Source organism: Schistocerca nitens, chromosome 2 (genome assembly GCF_023898315.1).
Source record: "Schistocerca nitens isolate TAMUIC-IGC-003100 chromosome 2, iqSchNite1.1, whole genome shotgun sequence".
Classification (NCBI taxonomy): Eukaryota; Metazoa; Arthropoda; class Insecta; order Orthoptera; family Acrididae; genus Schistocerca; species Schistocerca nitens.
This window is the reverse complement of record NC_064615.1, coordinates 769,991,712-770,010,637: the sequence shown is the minus strand read 5'-3', so window position 1 is coordinate 770,010,637 and position 18,926 is coordinate 769,991,712. Positions and strand designations below refer to the sequence as shown.

The 18,926-nt window shown below is 43.0% G+C and overlaps 1 protein-coding gene across 3 annotated transcripts in view; it reads left to right on the top strand.

Moving 5' to 3' along the window:
- LOC126234619 (uncharacterized) overlaps positions 1–18,926 on the top strand; it is a 194,222-nt gene that overhangs the window by 131,766 nt on the left and 43,530 nt on the right. For all 3 annotated transcript variants that reach the window (XM_049943347.1, XM_049943348.1, XM_049943345.1), the window contains exon 4: positions 16,246–16,411. In XM_049943347.1, the coding sequence (XP_049799304.1) occupies positions 16,246–16,411 (166 nt within the window). The remainder of the gene's footprint in view (positions 1–16,245; positions 16,412–18,926) is intronic.

The window sequence follows — 18,926 nt, the reverse complement described above, 5'->3', positions numbered from 1 at the left end:
ATCATATCCTTTCCCTGATTTTGTACCTGTAGCACTGTGGGCTTTAAGTTCATCATTAGTCTTTCTAACAGCTCTGTCCGCCATAAAGTATCATCACGTCCCTTATTTGCTGCCCAGAAATAATTTTTGAGTTATGGATAAGAAGTTTATTTTGCTTTATGACTGGAAGTTTGCGCCATATGCAGAGCTACTTTAGCCTTTGCACTGAGATTTTAATTATATGCTCAATTTTAAATTCAAATTTTAAAAGATGCATTTCTGGAATGACGTTGCATCAGACTGGAATGGAACAGATTGAAATGTGGACTCCCATATGTGCCACACTTTAAATTATTTTTATATGTGTCATTTTTGCATTCGTGCCACAGTCGAAAGGTATAATTTAAGATTTGTGCCTTAATTTTGTCATCTACCTCTTAAGGTAATCCGCCTTGACCAAAGTGCATTCGGGCAGACATCTTCCACTGGTTGATTTTAAGCATGATAAAAACGTTCTGTGACAATTCAGTGGGTAAATCGTCCCCTTGATGATCAATAATATTGCGCAATATTTCTTGATGCTCAATAACATGGAATATGTGGGGGTGATGTCAGAGGTTGCGCAGTAGTATTGAGAACATAAAAACCTTTTGAAATATATTGCTATGTCCAGGAATACTGGGTGTTTCAATAGCGGGGTTTCAATGCTTCGTAGCATTTATTAAATCCAGTTCATAACCAACGCATCAAATGACAGAGCAACTCAAACAGTTTTAATTGTCTTCTGCGTGCATGTCCATGCACTGTTCCTGTGTCTTCCGTCAGAAAGCACTAGCAACAAAGATGGCAGTTACTGAACAGAAAGATTTTTGTGGTTTACAGTTTGCAAGGACTGAATCTGTTGGTCCAGTGCACGTGCTTTCCCTATTAAGTTCCATTGCAACCCTCTAAGTGATAATGGCATCTATAGACAGTATCATCGTTTTGAAAAAAACTGGCTGTCTTTTCAAAGATCAGAGTACAGTACAGTCAAGAGTGACTGAAGAATACGCTGAACGAGTGAGAGAGTCTTCCACTCGCAGCCCCAAAAAGTGTGGAAAGCTAGCCGTCAATTACCAGTTCCAGTAACGTCTATATGCAGACTTTTAAACAGACGCTTACAACCACGTCCTTATCGTTTGCAGTTTTTACAAGCTCTAAAACCTGCAGACAGGTTTACATACCAAATTTGCAAAGGAAACGTTGTTGCATGATGATGAAGATAATTTGGATCGTGTCGTCTTTAGTGATGAATCGACGTCTCACCTAAGTGGAAATGTGAACACACATAATGTGCGCATCTGGAGGTCAAGAAACCCTAACAGAATGGTGCAATTGCAACTAAACTCCCCAAAATTGAATTTTTTTGTGTCTATTCCGGTGGAAAGTTTATAGGATTTTCTTTTTTGGTAAAGCAACAGTAATTGGCGCTTCTTATCTTGATGCGCCATAACTATGGAGCTTTGCTCAGTTGGAAAATGCTGAACCACCGAACTTTGGCGGCAAGATGGTGCGCCGCCTCACTGGCAAACTCAGTACAGGTACAGTTAACTGCTGTTGCACCTGACCACTGGACATGTCAGGAGACACAGCTTGTTTCGTAAGGCCAGGTAGTGCTACATTCGTGTAAACGAGAGGTTTAGCTAAAGCATGCGAAATCACTTCTAGAATTGTATAAAATTTTTGTGATGGATAAAAACACCTTACTCCAGATTCAGAGGGGGAGGGGGGCGGGGGAGTGGCAAGAGCCTTTGTATTCTGACAGCCATTTCCAGTAACGGATCACATGCTGCGCCATCATAAAAAGTTATGTAAACTTTCATTTTTCTTTTCATTCAATCTCAAATCTCTCAACAAATTTTTGTGGGTGAACTCTGAGCCTCCATGACCCAATTTTTCATCCTCACTTTTTTCTGCTTGCAACAAAGTAGAGCAATTAACACAGCAGCAGCGTATTTGTCAACAGTCCGAACCACAGTGTTATTGACCATCTAGTGTCCGCTTAATATCTTGCTTCCAATACGTTGATTACAGTTAACCTTATGCTTGTTTTGATTCCTTTAATTTTTGTTTGTGAGCAAGGCTTTGTCTTCGTTTTAAGTCTAGCTGCTTCTTCATTATATTGTTATTGAACCGTGGTGAGTCCTTCCTAATCTTCACCATATTCCAAGGCACCACTGAGTCTAACATGTGGTTTACAATACAAAAACTCCGAACACAACTCGGAAGGCCCAGCGATGCTGACTGACCGTCGCGTCATCCTCAGAATATAGGCGCCACTGCATGCGGATATAGAGGGGCAGGTGTTAAGCACACCGCTCCCTCTCCTGGCAGTTGTCAGTTTTCGTGAGCTGAGCCGCTATTTCTTAATCAAGTAGTTACTCAGTTTTCCTCACAAGGGCTGAGTGCAGCGCACTCGCCATCAGCGGTCAGCAGACCAGTCACCTATCCAAGTGCTAGCCAAGCCCGACAGCGCTTAACTTCGGTGATCTGACGGGAACTAGTACTACCACTGTGGCAAGGCTGTTGGCATATGGTCTGCAATGCCTCTGAAATTATTACCAGATATATTCCACATTTTCATCCTTGACCTATTTGTTAACCGCTGAAAGGTCAGGTTCACACATAAAGCACACCTCTGGCAAGACACAATCAATACCTTCACTGCGCGATAACAACGGTGAAGTCACTGATGACAGTACCACTAAAGCAGAGTTATTAAAAACGTTTATCCGAAACTCCCTCACCAAAGAAGACGAAGTAAATATTCCTGAATTCCAATCAAGAACAACTGCCAAGATGAGAAATATTGAAGTAGATATCCTCGGTATAACGAAGTAGCTTAAATCACTTAGTAAAGGCAAGGCCTACGGTCCAGATTGTATACCAGTCAGGTTCCTCTCAGAGTATGCTGATAAAATAGCTCCATACTTAGCAATTATATACAACCACTCGCTCACAGTAAGATACGTACCTAAAGACTGGAAAATTGCTCAAGTCACACCAATACCCAAAAAGGGTAGTAGGAGTAATCCGCTGAATTACAGGCCTATATCACTAACGTCGATTTACAGTAGGGTTTTAGAACATATACTGTATTCGAACATTATGAAGTACCTCGAAGAAAACGATTTATTGGCATATAGTCAGCACGGATTCAGAAAATATCGTTCTTGTGAAACACAACTAGCTCTTTATACTCATGAAGTAATAAGTGCTATCGACAGGGGATGTCAAATTGGTTCCATATTTTTAGATTTCCAGAAGGCTTTCGACACCGTTACTCACAAGCGTCTTCTAACCAAACTGCGTGCTTAAGTAGTATCGCCTCAGTTGTGCGACTGGATTCGTGATTTCTTGTCAAAGGTCACAGTTTGTAGTAATAAACGGAAAGTCATCGAGTGAAACAGAAGTAATTTCCGGCGTTATAGGCCCTCTATTGTTCCTCATGTACATGAACGACGTAGGAGACAATCTGAGTAGCCGTCTTAGAATGTTTGCAGATGATGCTGTCATTTACCGTCTTGTAAAGTCATCAGATGATCAAAACGACTTGCAAAATGATTTAGAAAAGATATCTGTAAGGTGCGAAAAGTGGCAATTGACCCTGAATAAAGAAAAGTTCGTAGTTATTCACATGAGTACTAAAAGAAATCCGCTAAATTTCGATTACGCGATAAGTCACACAAATCTGAGGGCTGTAAATTCAACTAAATATTTAGGGATTACAATTACAAATAACCTAAATTGGAACGATCACATAGATAATATTGTGGGTAGAGCAAACCAAAGACTGCGATTCATTGGCAGAACACTTAGAAGGTGCAACAGGTCTACCAAAGAGACTGCTTACACTACGCTTGTCCGCCCTATTCTGGAGTACTGCTGGGCGGTGTGGGATCCGCATCAGGTGGGACTGACGGATGACATCGAAAAAGTACAAAGAAGGGCAGCTCGTTTTGTATTATCGCGAAATAGGGGAGATAGTGTCACAAACATGATACGTGAATTGGAGTGGCAATCATTAAAACAAAGGCGTTTTTCGCTGCTACGGGATCTTCTCATGAAATTTCAATCACCAGATTTCTCCTCCGATTGCGAAAACATTCTGTTGGCACCCAACTACATAGGGAGGAATGATCATCACGATAAAACAAGAGAAATCAGGGCTCGCACGGAAAAATTTAAGTGCTCGTTTTTCCCGCGTGCCGTTCGAAAGTGGAACGGTAGAGAGAGAGCATGAAGGTGGTTCATTGAACCCTCTGCCAGGCACTTTATTGTGAATAGCAGAGTAATCACGTAGATGTAGATGAAGTTTCATAGCGACCCATTAAAGATACAAATGGTTTGCTGCAGTTCTACATCTACATCAGTACTCCGCAACACCCCTGGTGGTTGGTGGTGCATGTAGTCGTGGTGCTGATCCATGCCCCCCCCCCCTCCTCCTTTCCCTGTCCCATTCGCGAATGGCACGTTGAAAGAATGACTGTCGGGAAGCCTCCATGTTAGATCTATCTTCTCGAATTTTCTCGTTGTGGTCATTTCACGAAACTTGTATGAGACAAAATGATATATTGTCCGACGCTTCCGGGAATGTACTCTATGGAAACTTCAATAGTAAAACTTGCCGTGAAGTACAACTTCTCTCTTCTAGCCTCTGTCACTAGAGTTTGTTGAGCATTTCCGCAATGCTCTCACACGGCCCTACGATCCTGTGACGAAACGCGGCGCTCTTTCTTGCATCTTCTCCATCTCTTCTGTCAGCCCTATTTGGTAAGGGATCCAGGTTAATGAGCAATACCCAAGAATCGGTCGAACAAGTGCTTTGTAACCCTCTTCTTTAGCAGACGAATTACATTTTCTTAAGTTTGTTCCCGAGAACCTCAGTCGAGCCTCTGATTTTCCTACTATTTCTTTTAAGTTGTCGTTCCACTTAAGGATGCTCTAGATAGATACTGCTATATATTTTACTGTTTCTACTATTTCCAGCAATATTTGATCAATAGTGTAGTTGTCTGACTCGGAGTGAGCGGCTGCCGATGATGTCTATACGTTAGGGACGGTCTCTAGAAATGCGGGAGGCAACAGAATACCACCGTAAATTATTTTCCCATTATGAAGTAGTGTCCATTTTATATTTAGAATATCGCTTCCTCTCATGTTAAATAAATATCCGAAGTAATCTCCCACTCGGATCTACAGGGGAGCGGGTATGAAAACTTGAAAGGAGGCGTAGTATCAAAGCAAGGATTAGTACCTGGATACCAGAACACTGTTACAAGCAGGAAAACTAGAAAACCTTAAGAGAGAGGGCGAATAGAACAATACGAACTTTGTAGGAGTTTGAGGTAAGATGCGATGGATGCGGAGAATTGCAGTTACATGAATACATAATACAGGGTCTGTCCCAAAAGTTCCCAAAATGAGTTTTTTAAATCATTTGTTCAATATCAGTTTACAATCTGTTCAGCACTTTCCAAATTATTCTTCCCCTGCTTCGATGCGCTATTGCCAACGCTTCACCCAACCACTGAAGGCGCCCTGGAAGCCGTCAAACAAAATCTCCCTCAGTTTGGTGGTCGAAGCTACTTTTGCCGCTTCCAGCGGCCTATGCCGAGTTTCTTTCATGGTTCTTTTGATCCTTGGGAACAAAAAGAAGTCCGTTGGTGCCAGATTGGGGTTTTACGGTGGCAGGGGCAGCGATGCCACACCCATTTTGGCCAGCAACTCGGAAACAATGAGCGCGGTGTAGCCTGATACATTGTCATGGTGCACGTGCCAATTGTCGCAAATTTCTATTCGGATGCGTCGAATCCTGTTACACAACCGTTTGAGCATTTGACAGTAAAACTGCTTGTTGACTATTTGTCAAAATGGTTCAAATGGCTCTGAGCACTATGTGACTCAACTTCTGAGGTCATCAGTCCCCTAGAACTTATAACTACTTAAACCTAACTAAGGACATCACACACATCCATGCCCGAGGCAGGATTCGAACCTGCGACCGTCCGCTCGGCCACCGCGGCCGGCGACTATTCGTCCTTGTGGCACAAATTCACTGTGAACCACATCTTTTCTGTCAAAAAAACGCGATGGGCATTGCCTTGATTCGTAATTTCATCACCATTGCTTTTTTTGGGTGAGGAAACTCTTTGGTGTGCGACCCACTGCGCTGACACTTTGATTCGGGATCATACTCAAAAATCGACGTCTTGTCCACTGTGATCACTCTGTCCAAATATTCTGGGTCCGTTTCATAGCGTTCACACAATTCCTGGCATTTCAACAAACTCTGCTCCTTCATATCATTCGCCAGGACTTTACGCACCATTTTCGAACAGACTCTCCTCATTTGAGGTTCCTCAATTAAAATGCGGTGAACGATTGTTTCGGGTATTCCACACTCCTCTGCAATCATCCAAAAACTTAATCGTCTGTCCTTGTCCACAACTTGACTCACTTTTTGCACCGAGTCGACCGTTGACGGGCTGCCGACCTTCCCAGAACATGAAGTTTTGGCTTTGCTTCATCGCCCTGTCACTGTAGGCTCCCTGAAGCATTTCGAGCGTCTCCTACTCGTTTTTTCCCAATTTCACACAGAACTTGGTTGCATAAAGCCGCTCCAAAAACTAGTCCATTTTTTCCTCGACGAGTGTGCAGTAGATACCTCTGTACAGAGCGTGACTCTGCCTTAACAACTGCCCGCAGGCACTGATATCGGTCTAGTTTCGATCTCCTACCAACTTCTCTGCCCAAAGCTCCGCCCCATCAGCCAGAGTTGCCAACTACCAAAAATCATTCTGGGAACTTTTGGGGTACACCCTGTATACTACTCAGGAGGACAAATAAAAAGAAGAAATAGAGTAGGGGTGATGACGAAGGAACTGGCTAAGTGTATGGAAAATGTAGATTATGCAAGTGACAAGGTTACTGGTGAAGGCTGAAAGGAGTAAAAAAAAGTTATATTAATTATTCGCATGCATATAACAACTTAAGAACATGATGAGCAACTCATAGAGGAAACATTTAGCCCCATAGAGAAAGTAATGGATGAGAATCAAGAATGCAGCAAAATAGTAATGAGCAATTGGAAAGTCATTGTGGGAGTTGAGAAGTAGGAAACCACAGTAGGCAGTCATGGTTTTGGAAGTAGGAATCACAGAGGTGAACGGCTTATTGACTTCTACAGGGAAAGACAGCTGGTAGTTCAAGCATCACAGTAGGAGGATCTACACTTGGAAATGTCCAGGGGATAAATATAGAAACCAAATCGATTTTAGACTTGTGAAAGGAAGGTATAGAAATGGAATCAAAAAGATGCACACTTTACCAGATGCAGATATTATTAGCGACAATGATTTACTTATGGCAGGCATAGAAATAAAAATTTAAAAAAAGCTGAAGATAGCTGCCATGGTGAAGAAGTGGAACCTAGAGAAGATAAGATCCAGGAGAGAAAGAATTCTGGAAATGCTCTCACATTACTAGACAAAGGACCATCTGACAGTGTCAACGAGTATTAGAATATGTTTAAAGACGGAATCTTACAAAGGGGACAGAAAAGTATGGGATATGTAAACTGTAAAAGGGCAAAAAAGTCTTGAGTCACACAGGAAATGATTTAGAAGATGGAGGAGAGAAGGAAATTAAAAAACAAAAACAATGAAGATACAAGAAAACAGTACAGAAGACTGAATAACGCATTGCACAGAGAAACAGAGCAGGCCAGGGAAAAATGGCTAAAAGAGGAGTGCGAATCAATTGAAGAACTGGAGAGAGGGGAAAACACGATTTACTGTACAACAGAGTAAACACTACTACATAGGATCAAAACAGACCAAGAGGTACTTTTATGGAAATTCTCAGCAAAGATGAAAATTTAGTGTACAAATATCGTGAGGACGTCCTTCAGGGAGGTCAAGACTATTTAAAGGAGCTATATGATACAGACTGCAAATCGACAAGTGTGAACTTCACCCCGCGAACAGCGTAAATGACGACGAGAAGGAACCAACAATCATAGAGAAAAAAGTAATGAATGCAATAACAGCAAAGAAATGGGAAGTAGTAGATATGGTTACAGTACCAGGGAAAATACTAAAATACTTTAACCAAGGAGGACCAACATATATAGTGAGGTTACGTAACAAAATATATGGCAGTGGTGAATGGTCAGAAAACTTTCTGTCAACAGTAATGATTCCAGTACCAAAGAAACAAGGAACCAAGAGGTGCAGTGAGCACAGGACAAATGTCAGCCTTATTTCACATTCTCCCAAAGTTATGTTAAGAATCATTAATAAATGACTGGAAGAGCTGATGGAGGAGAATCTACCTAAAGAACAGTTTGTTTGTAGATGGAATACAGGCGCAAGGAATACAACAGGATTCATGCGAGTTTTGGGTGAGCGGTTTACTGAAAGCGGAAGATATATATATATATATATATATATATATATATATATATATATATATATATATATATATGCTTTTATTTTCTCTTGGTCCTCAGCATGGCAGATGTACTGGCAAAATAAAATGAAAGACGGTAATGTATCAGAGTGCTGCTATAATTGTTAATTGCTAGACATTTTACATTAGCAATAAGCCTATTTCGGCATTATCGCCATCTTCAGGCACTTGCATCCAAATAGACTTTGTTATAAGTTGTGAGATTATAACTAATAACAGTTTTGTTTCACTGTGTGCAAGTATTTACTTCCACACTGCATCATGGCGCTGTCGCTGTCTTGTTGCATAGGTCGTTTCCAAATGCAGCCAAGTTTTTAAATATTTATCTTAATCTCTATTAATTGCTGTTGTTCGCAGATGTTAAGTCAGGTCATACTGTTGTTGGTTTGACAGCTACGACTGACAGCTAATCCAGAGATGCTGTATGGTTTTATGCATATCATGCGCAGGAAGTACCCCATAGTGTGGTACCATAAAGCATCGCTGGATTAGCTGTCAATCGCAACAAAACAAATCCACAATAGTATATCCGAGCGATAAGCTTATATCTCCAAACAACAGAAATTAACAGAGATTAAGATGAAAATTTCAAAAATTATCTGCAGTTGGTAACGACTTATTCAACAGTAAGATTATAGGACAGCGACAACGTCACCATGCAATATGGAAGTAAGTACTAGCACACAATAAAACAAAATTGTTATTAATTACAATGTTACAACTTTTAACAAAGCGTATTTGGTTGCAGAGAGCCTGAAGACGGCATTAATGCCGATGTAGGCCTACTGCTAATGTAAAATGTCTATCAGATAACAATTATAGCAGCATTCTGATATATTTCCGTCTTTTATTTTATTACCTATATATGTGTTATATAGACTTGGAAAAGACCTTGGACAGTGGGGTTTGGGACAGACTCATAAGCTTGCAACTATAATTAGGGAAAATAGAGTGATATGGAAAACCAGACGCCTTATGATATCATTATATTTACATCGAAAGGTGTCACTAAAAGTGAGAGAAGAACGTTCCAACTGGATATAACTAGGAAATGGAGTAAGACAAGGCTGCTGTCTGTCTCCTACCCTTTTCAGTCTGTACTTAGAAAATATGATTAACTATTGCCCATCAGACGACTAGGGGGAAATAATTGGAGGAAGAACAATATGGTGTTTGAGGTTTGCAGATGATATGGTCTTCCTCGCAACAGGTAAACAACAGTTACAGATTATACTGGATACCTCTGAAGCTAAAGGAAAGGGGAAAAAAGTAATGGCACTAGGAGGAAATAAAAAGGTGAATATAATACTGAATGGAGAAGTATTAGAACATGTGCATAGGCTTAAATTCCTGGGAAGCTGGATGGAAAGAGACTGGAAGAGCAACACAGAAATTAAAACAAGGAAAGAAATGACGAAAGAGACGTTTTATAAGAAAAGGAGAATTTTCTACAGCAATGTGGACAATGATTTGTGGAAAATGCTAATAAAATGTTTTGTATGGAGTTACCTTTTGTATAATGCTGAAGCGTGGCCAGTGAGGAAGAAAGAAGAGCAAGGCTGGAGGCTTTTGAGATGTGGACATGGCGGAAGATGGAAATAGTAAGTTGGACGGATGGAGTGAAAAATGAAGGGGTACTGAGAGGAGTGGATGTAATAAAAAGAAGGAAACGAAACTGCATTGGGCATATATTAAAAAAGAATGAGGGGGCTTATGAAAACGGTCTTATGAGAGTATGTGAATTGAAAGGGAGACAAGGGAGGAAGAGATTTCAGATCTTGGATGATGTGATGGACGGCAGCACACACAGCAACACTAAGAAGGAAGCAACGGATTGCGGGAAATGGAGACGCAAAGGACATCATAATATGGCAGTAAAATGGTTATGAGCGCAATTGTTTCGTAGCGGATTTTTTTGCTTATGCGCAATATGTTACATTTATTTACGCTCCGAGTCAACTGCCAGTCTCTACAGCAGTCATCAATCCTCTATAGTTCCTTTTGGAAATCGTTATTGTTTTCTGGCGTTGCTATCTTCTGACAGACAATCGCATCATCTGCAGACAACCTTAAAGAGATACCGAAACATTCCGCTAGATGATTTATATTCATTGTAAACAGCAATGGTCCTATCTCATTTCCCTGGAATTCCTGAAAACGGGACTGGCCTGCGCTTTTTTTCAGGCACCAGGCACACTTCGATGTTCCAGCGACCTACGATAAACTGCTGCTAGAAGAGTATATAGTTATTTCACATAATCTCTGTAGAAACTTACTGATATCTCATCTAGCCCTGATACCTTTTCACTGAATTAAGTTGTGGACCACTGTGGCGGGTTTGGAGCAAGGCTACTAGTGGTCAGGAAAGGCTGCAGTTCACCATCCTGGGCGTGGTTGCAAGCGGCTTGGTGGGTTAGCACCAGGAGATGGTCGACGTGTCATCATGTAAACTGTGTTTACAGATAATATTCCACTGTAGCCAGAATGCATCAGTTGTGGTGCCAGGTGGTGGACAACGCCCCAAAGGCGCAGGTCGGACGACGTGCTTGGGTCAGCAAGCGGCCTTCTGGGATGGCTAGCACCAGCTTCCCCGTGGACAGCAGGCGGCTTGGTCAGCACTCTACACACGTGGCGCTGACTCAGGAACCAAGTAGGGCGGGTAGCGGCAGCTGGAGTAGCACCTGTGCCAGATCGTGCGAATACACCCCATGGAGGCAGCAGCGGCTCACAGTGGTGATGTGTGCCAGCACAGGGAGTCGATCAGTAACAGAGTTCGCCGCATATGGCGACCAAAAACAGTGAATTCTGTTTGCATCGACGATAGCAGCTATGAGGCTAGGTGCTCAGTGCATGAACCATGGTCCCCCAAATTGAGGCGGCCAGTAGCAAATGGCAGTTAGTCATAAGGTAGACCACCAGCTGGAAGGCGGCAAGTCTGCAGCAGTTGGACTTAGTGTGGATAGCAGACCCATGGCTAGTGAAGTCAGCGCATAGCGATGGAATCGTCTTGAGCCACTTCCAGTCTTAGGCTGCCATAGAACTCCCCTCGTAGCTGGCTGCTGCCAGTGACTGAAAACTACATATGTACAATAATAAACAACTATATGACTTTGGTCCACTAATGTTTCTGAAGTTGCCACGCCTCTCTAACAAGCTATAACAGAACCAAGGCGCCTTGTGTGGTTATAGGTCAGTTATGGCGTTATGACTCCAGTGTTTCCTTTGTGTCTGCATTTTCACAGCTGTGGCTGTGCTAAGTGGTGTAGGAGATTCTCTTTTCATATGCCCTTGATGAAAAGCCTGTAATATCAGTATAACTCAAATAAGGTTTCTTTCGCAAGAACACCTACCGAACCCTTGATGCCAGGGTTTCATATGTCATGATTTCTGTGGCATCTCCTGTGAAGTTGGTCACAGGGATCAGCTACTACATCAGCAGAAACGTGCCTCCTCCCTTCGATGATATACTCCACTGGATCGTATATTAACAATATCTCTTCAAGAAAATCTTGACAACACATCTCACAGTTTGAAATACATATACAACACTTTTTGATTTTTCTTATACGAATCACAAGGTCATTGGCTGCTTACCTACTAATCGTTATTTTCTAAGGCTGACCGTATCAAGTGACACCTGCAGCACTGTGAGTTTGTGTGTGTGTGTTTCCTGTACTAAGCAGAGTTAGAACCACTGAGACAAATGCCACTGCAACTTCGTGACGTTGATTATGACAGTATTGCATCTGTTCCGCAGTAATGCACCTTACTTGAATTACTACTGACTCACTGAAGCCCCTCGTTTTCCAGTCTCTACAATGAATCACCACATCCTAATTATGTGGAACAAACTAATAAAACAGTATTGCTAAGTTCTTTCCCCTTCAGACATTCCCCTACAAAATCATCCTGAACAACAAATCGTCCTATCCAATTTATCTCTTATGCCTGTTTGTTTGGTAACTTCTTAACTCACTGTCTTGATACATACGTCGGTACTCTGCCTTTACGGCAGAAGTTTACCTCACGTTTTCCTGGGAAATTCATCCATGAGATTAAGATGATTCTAAACTAATATATCGTACTACCAGTACCCACTACGGCAGTTTCGCTTATTTCCAATACTATAATGCTGATTATGGTCTGACTCCATTCCACAGTGCTACGCTTCCTAGTGGTTCGAACTGAGTCTTAAAGACGTTGGTCACTGTTGGTTCGTCAGATGAGCCTTCCACCAGTACGTCATTTACAACAGCTTCCCCAGTTGGAATAACGCACCGCCGAGTGCCACTGCATGCTGCCAAAGATCAGTTTTTGCATGACGTTTCCTTTTACCCACTGTAAACATTACATTTCAAATATCACAAATTTCACGAACTTCCTAATCCTTAGGTATACCTTCCTGAAAGAATTTAGCTTTGTTGGACCGATCACTTGTATTACAAGCACTTTCCTTACCTCCTCCCCGCAACACAGCGATTGCTGCGATGAACCTGGTGCAATATTCACCTTTAAATGTGATGTACCACCTCATTATCACAATATTTGCAACATAAGTAACATCATCACAGCCTCATGTGCATCCTCCGCAGTAGCTACAACAAAATTGTCTGCATATATGCTCTGGACGTATTTGTACACTCCTGGAAATTGAAATAAGAACACCGTGAATTCATTGTCCCAGGAAGGGGAAACTTTATTGACACATTCCTGGGGTCAGATACATCACATGATCACACTGACAGAACCACAGGCACATAGACACAGGCAACAGAGCATGCACAATGTCGGCACTAGTACAGTGTATATCCACCTTTCGCAGCAATGCAGGCTGCTATTCTCCCATGGAGACGATCGTAGAGATGCTGGATGTAGTCCTGTGGAACGGCTTGCCATGCCATTTCCACCTGGCGCCTCAGTTGGACCAGCGTTCGTGCTGGACGTGCAGACCGCGTGAGACGACGCTTCATCCAGTCCCAAACATGCTCAATGGGCGACAGATCCGGAGATCTTGCTGGCCAGGGTAGTTGACTTACACCTTCTAGAGCACGTTGGGTGGCACGGGATACATGCGGACGTGCATTGTCCTGTTGGAACAGCAAGTTCCCTTGCCGGTCTAGGAATGGTAGAACGATGGGTTCGATGACGGTTTGGATGTACCGTGCACTATTCAGTGTCCCCTCGACGATCACCAGTGGTGTACGGCCAGTGTAGGAGATCGCTCCCCACACCATGATGCCGGGTGTTGGCCCTGTGTGCCTCGGTCGTATGCAGTCCTGATTGTGGCGCTCACCTGCACGGCGCCAAACACGCATACGACCATCATTGGCACCAAGGCAGAAGCGACTCTCATCGCTGAAGACGACACGTCTCCATTCGTCCCTCCATTCACGCCTGTCGCGACACCACTGGAGGCGGGCTGCACGATGTTGGGGCGTGAGCGGAAGACGGCCTAACGGTGTGCGGGACCGTAGCCCAGCTTCATGGAGACGGTTGCGAATGGTCCTCGCCGATACCCCAGGAGCAACAGTGTCCCTAATTTGCTGGGAAGTGGCGGTGCGGTCCCCTACGGCACTGCGTAGGATCCTACGGTCTTGGCGTGCATCCGTGCGTCGCTGCGGTCCGGTCCCAGGTCGACGGGCACGTGCACCTTCCGCCGACCACTGGCGACAACATCGATGTACTGTGGAGACCTCACGCCCCACGTGTTGAGCAATTCGGCGGTACGTCCACCCGGCCTCCCGCATGCCCACTATACGTCCTCGCTCAAAGTCCGTCAACTGCACATACGGTTCACGTCCACGCTGTCGCGGCATGCTACCAGTGTTAAAGACTGTGGTGGAGCTCCGTATGCCACGGCAAACTGGCTGACACTGACGGCGGCGGTGCACAAATGCTGCGCAGCTAGCGCCATTCGACGGCCAACACCGCGCTTCCTGGTGTGTCCGCTGTGCCGTGCGTGTTATCATTGCTTGTACAGCCCTCTCGCAGTGTCCGGAGCAAGTATGGTGGGTCTGACACACCGGTGTCAATGTGTTCTTTTTTCCATTTCCAGGAGTGTATGTACAGAGGGGTCCAGAAAAATAGTCAGTACCAATTAAACAATATGACATGTCGTTACAATTCTTGCAAGGGGTAATGTTATTTTATGTGTTCAACGTGACCCTCATTAGCAGCCAAAAAAGTCGATGCCGCTGAGCTTTTGACCGAATTACGGCCGTCAGTGTTTCCGGTGTGATAGTCGCGCAGGACGCCTCGATGGTTTCTCGTAGCTCGTTCAGTGTAGCTGTCTTCGTTCATAAACTTCATTTTTTAAGTTCCCCCATTGGTAGAAGTCAAGAGTTGTAAGGTCTGGAGACCGTGGTGGGTACTCAGCAGCTCCTCTTCACTGCGTGAAATAACAGTAGAAATTAATGTGGGACGAACAACGAATCTATCCGTTAGGACAGCGCGGCGAAATTTGGAGTGAATGGGCCATGGCAGCAGACAATCGACGCGAGAGCCCTTGCTAACAGCATGGCATCGCCTGTAGCGCCTCTCCTGGGTTCGTCACCATATCGGTTGGATCCTAGACGACTGGAAAACCGTGGCCTGATCAGACGATTCCCACTTTCAGCTGATAAGAGCTGATGGTTGGGTTTGAGTGTGGGGCAGACCACACGAAGCTATGGATCCATGTCGTCAACAAGTCACTGTGCGAGCGGATGATGGATCCATAATGGTGTGGACTATGTTCACTTGGAATGGACTGGATCCTCTGATACAACTGAGCCGATCGTTGACTTACTTGGAGACCATTTGCAGGACCATGGACTTCATATTCCCGAACAACAGCGTCATGTCACCGGTCCATAGTTATTCATGACTGGTTTGAAATACATTCAAGACATTTCAAGTGAATCATTTAGCTACCCAAATCTCCCGACATGAAACCCATCGAACATTTATGGGACGTAATATGGAGATTAGTTAATCCACCAAGTCCTGCACCGGCAATGCTGTGGCAATATCTGCGAGAGACTTCCAGCGACTTGTCGACTCCATGCCACGTCGAGTTGCTACACTACACGGGGCAAAAGGAGGTCCGACACGATATTAGCACGTATCCCACGACTTTTGCAACCTCAGCGTATATGGCGTACAATGACATATTCGTGCAGGGTACATTCAGCGGCGTATGTGGACACTGTCTGCAAAATATGTTGCGAGCAGAATTAGTAGCAAAAAAGCAATAAATTTGGAAGTCATGCAATGCAAGACATAAGCACTGAGATTCGTGAAAAACTGCGGAATTTTCACGCGTCTCAGTGTTTATCTCCTGAAATATGGTAGGTGGGTGGTTCTTACCTCCTCAGCGATTGCTGTCTGACAGTAAGGGATATGTGCACACAAGTTTCGTTGAAATCGGTCCAGTGGTTTAGGAGGAGATGTGGAAAACACACACACATTTTTATAATGTGTATGCGAATGCTTCGAGATTTCTGTTTTCCTGACTGTCAGAATCTTCACCCATTGCCAAGTAAACCATAAGAGTGTGAATTTGAAGAAATGTGTTACTCCCTTAATTTATGTATGCCAATATATGTTAACCAAACAACATTTATCCCATACGAGAAGTGAGCGAAGGGGCATGAAAAAAAGATATAGATAAGAGAATAAGTAAATATCCCGAAATCGACGTTCATCATTTCTGTAACTTTTTAATTCAGAGAAAAAATATGCTTCGTGTAATTATACTGTTTCCTCTGTTTACAGGGCGTCTACCACATTCACCGGTTTATGCCAAGAAGAGTCACTCTAAAAAAGTTCGTCGCGTTTCCTTACGGGAAGTTCAAATTGTATGTCAAGGGACTGAAGGACGGCGAAAGATTATCCTGTTTACAGGCACTTGCTTCTGTCTACGAAGTTGAAAATTCCCAAGGTGAGGAACTGCTTCCTATTTAACTCTTGTTATCTTGTAATTATATCTGTGCAAAGCATTAACTTCCACAGCCGAGGGTGTTCATGATCTTTAGAAAGGTGCAGACACCAATTAGGAATAGCGCTGATGGAATAAATTAAACTTATAAGCATATGGTTGGCACTGGAAGAAGAACTGCTTGCTTATAGTTACCGACCACTAGACTGTGCACGTTTGGCAATGATGAAGCCTCTAACTTGTCCACACTGTCTCAAGAAAAGAGAGCATTATTGGTGTCTGTTTTCTCTTGGTCTACATTATTATACGTCTTAGCTAGCAATTTACTAAATAAGCGGTATATCTGATGACTGAAAACAATTTATGTTAGTGCATACATGCATGCAGATGATAACTGATCATAATATCACGTCATAGTAATGGGCAGCAAATACAAATACAAACCCATAAAGATTTTAGTAATATTCTTCTAAGCTATTCAGGTGAATAAAGAAGAGGGAAGTATAGTTGCAAATATACTTATTTTCGTTCCGTCAAGTTTCGGGTGTGCAGCCGCAAGAATTCTCCTTCTTCTTCTAATATGAAGATTCACATACTTATTTTTATTGCGACTTTATCTTCTGCTATATGACGGCTTCCATAAGGTACAGATTAATCTTTAAGTATAAGCTACAGTATCGACTGACAGACACTTCATGATACGGTACAGAAGCCCTCTACTGGTAACCTCATAGGTGAGCTCAGCACGCCCCGTAGTGCTGTTTGAGAATTGCAGTCAGCGCACGACATTATTTCACGCTTTCCACTTGCTCTCATTGGCTTGAAAGACACAAACATGACCTTATGGGATACAAGCAGTCATCACAGTCATCTGCACTTATACAGATGCAAATAAGTAACAACACTCAACCTTCACGAAACTAAATGGATGTTGTGTGAAGAAATACGACACTTCTTTATCAGGTATACAAATACATGGTTTCGGCCGATATGCACTGATAAAATTCTTTCGAGCTTCCAGCCGCATCAAGTGGTTTAAAGTGCACGAGCCTTCGGCCGACTACTCCCAACACCGACTCAAAGGAAGGCCTCCGGGCTTGTTGGTGACGTCACGTCAGCTAGGCACGGCGAACGCCAGGTCTGATGCAGGCAGAAACGCCTGGGCGTGCTTATCACTATAAATCTATTATTTTTGGACAAAATGCTTGGTATTGTTTTGGATTCTGCAGTTTTATTTAGACGAAAGATTTTCTTACTATCGTAAAGCTACAAATGATGATCATAGTTCTGTATTCCTGAATCCTGTCGAAACAAACGTAGATCAATATGAGAAGATGCTTTGCCCCATTGCAAGCTTCGGAAATTTTACATTCAAGTAATTATATTTACATGATCCATTTTGTTATCGAAAGTTACCCCAACCCCCTTACAATTAACTCGTTTCTTTTATTTATTTATTCATTTATTTTCGTTTGACATCGTCACTGGAAATGTGAACTAATTTACATGTGTAAATGTCCAACTGTTGCCAGTCATTAGATTGCAGTCGTTTCCAACGAAAGGAATTCTAAACAGGAAACAAAATAGCTTCATACATCGTAAATACTGCTGAGCTTAAACTTTTTTAAACATGCACATTATAAAAGATAAATGTTCCCCTCTTGCAACTGAAAGGAGAAACTTTATAAGATAAAAAAATTTTATTGGATAAAACAAGTATCTCTCTTTTGCCTCTTCTTCTGTCCCCCACCCCCTCCCCCAACGTGTACAATCGCAAGATATTTCATTAACATTCAGTGCTCCTCACCCCATAGTCAACCAAGATACCTAAAGAAGAGCACCAATATGTTCACAGTTTCTTGTAAAAGCAACCTAGTACAAACGTAACTTCCTCAGATTTACAAATAAGGTAAACAAGCACGAATTCTGTTGCTGCTGGACCATGAAGTTGTTTTTGTATGTCAATCCTTAAAACAGGTGGAAATTTAAGTTCAAGAGTACACTATTTGTTAAGAAATGTAATGAATTGCACAATTAATTGATTGCAGAAATCTCTCAGAACAATGTGTATTGGTCAACTACCGCCAATATTTTCACATTTTCCAGTGTCAGAGAGGGAGACACCACCATTATGAGTATGCCTGCAACAGACCTGGCGTTCGCCGTGCCTAGCTGACGTGACGTCACGAACAAGCGCCGAGGCCTTCCTTTGAGTCGGTGTTGCTACTCCTCGGTCATTGTCAAGTGGTGACTGTCAGTTCGTTGCTGCTACCGTTCGTATACAACCCAGTGACGTCACTGGGATTCACTTCAGCGCCATGTGAGGCAATGTTGTCGTTGCGCGTCCGCTGTGCCGGGTGCCAGGCCGTGCTTAGTTAAGGCCACTTTAACTGAAGCTCTTGTCACAGATTTTTAAAAACGGTTCAAATGCCTCTGAGCACTATGGGACTTAACTTATGAGATCATCAGTCCCCTAGAACTTAGAACTACTTAAACCTAACTAACCTAAGGACATCAC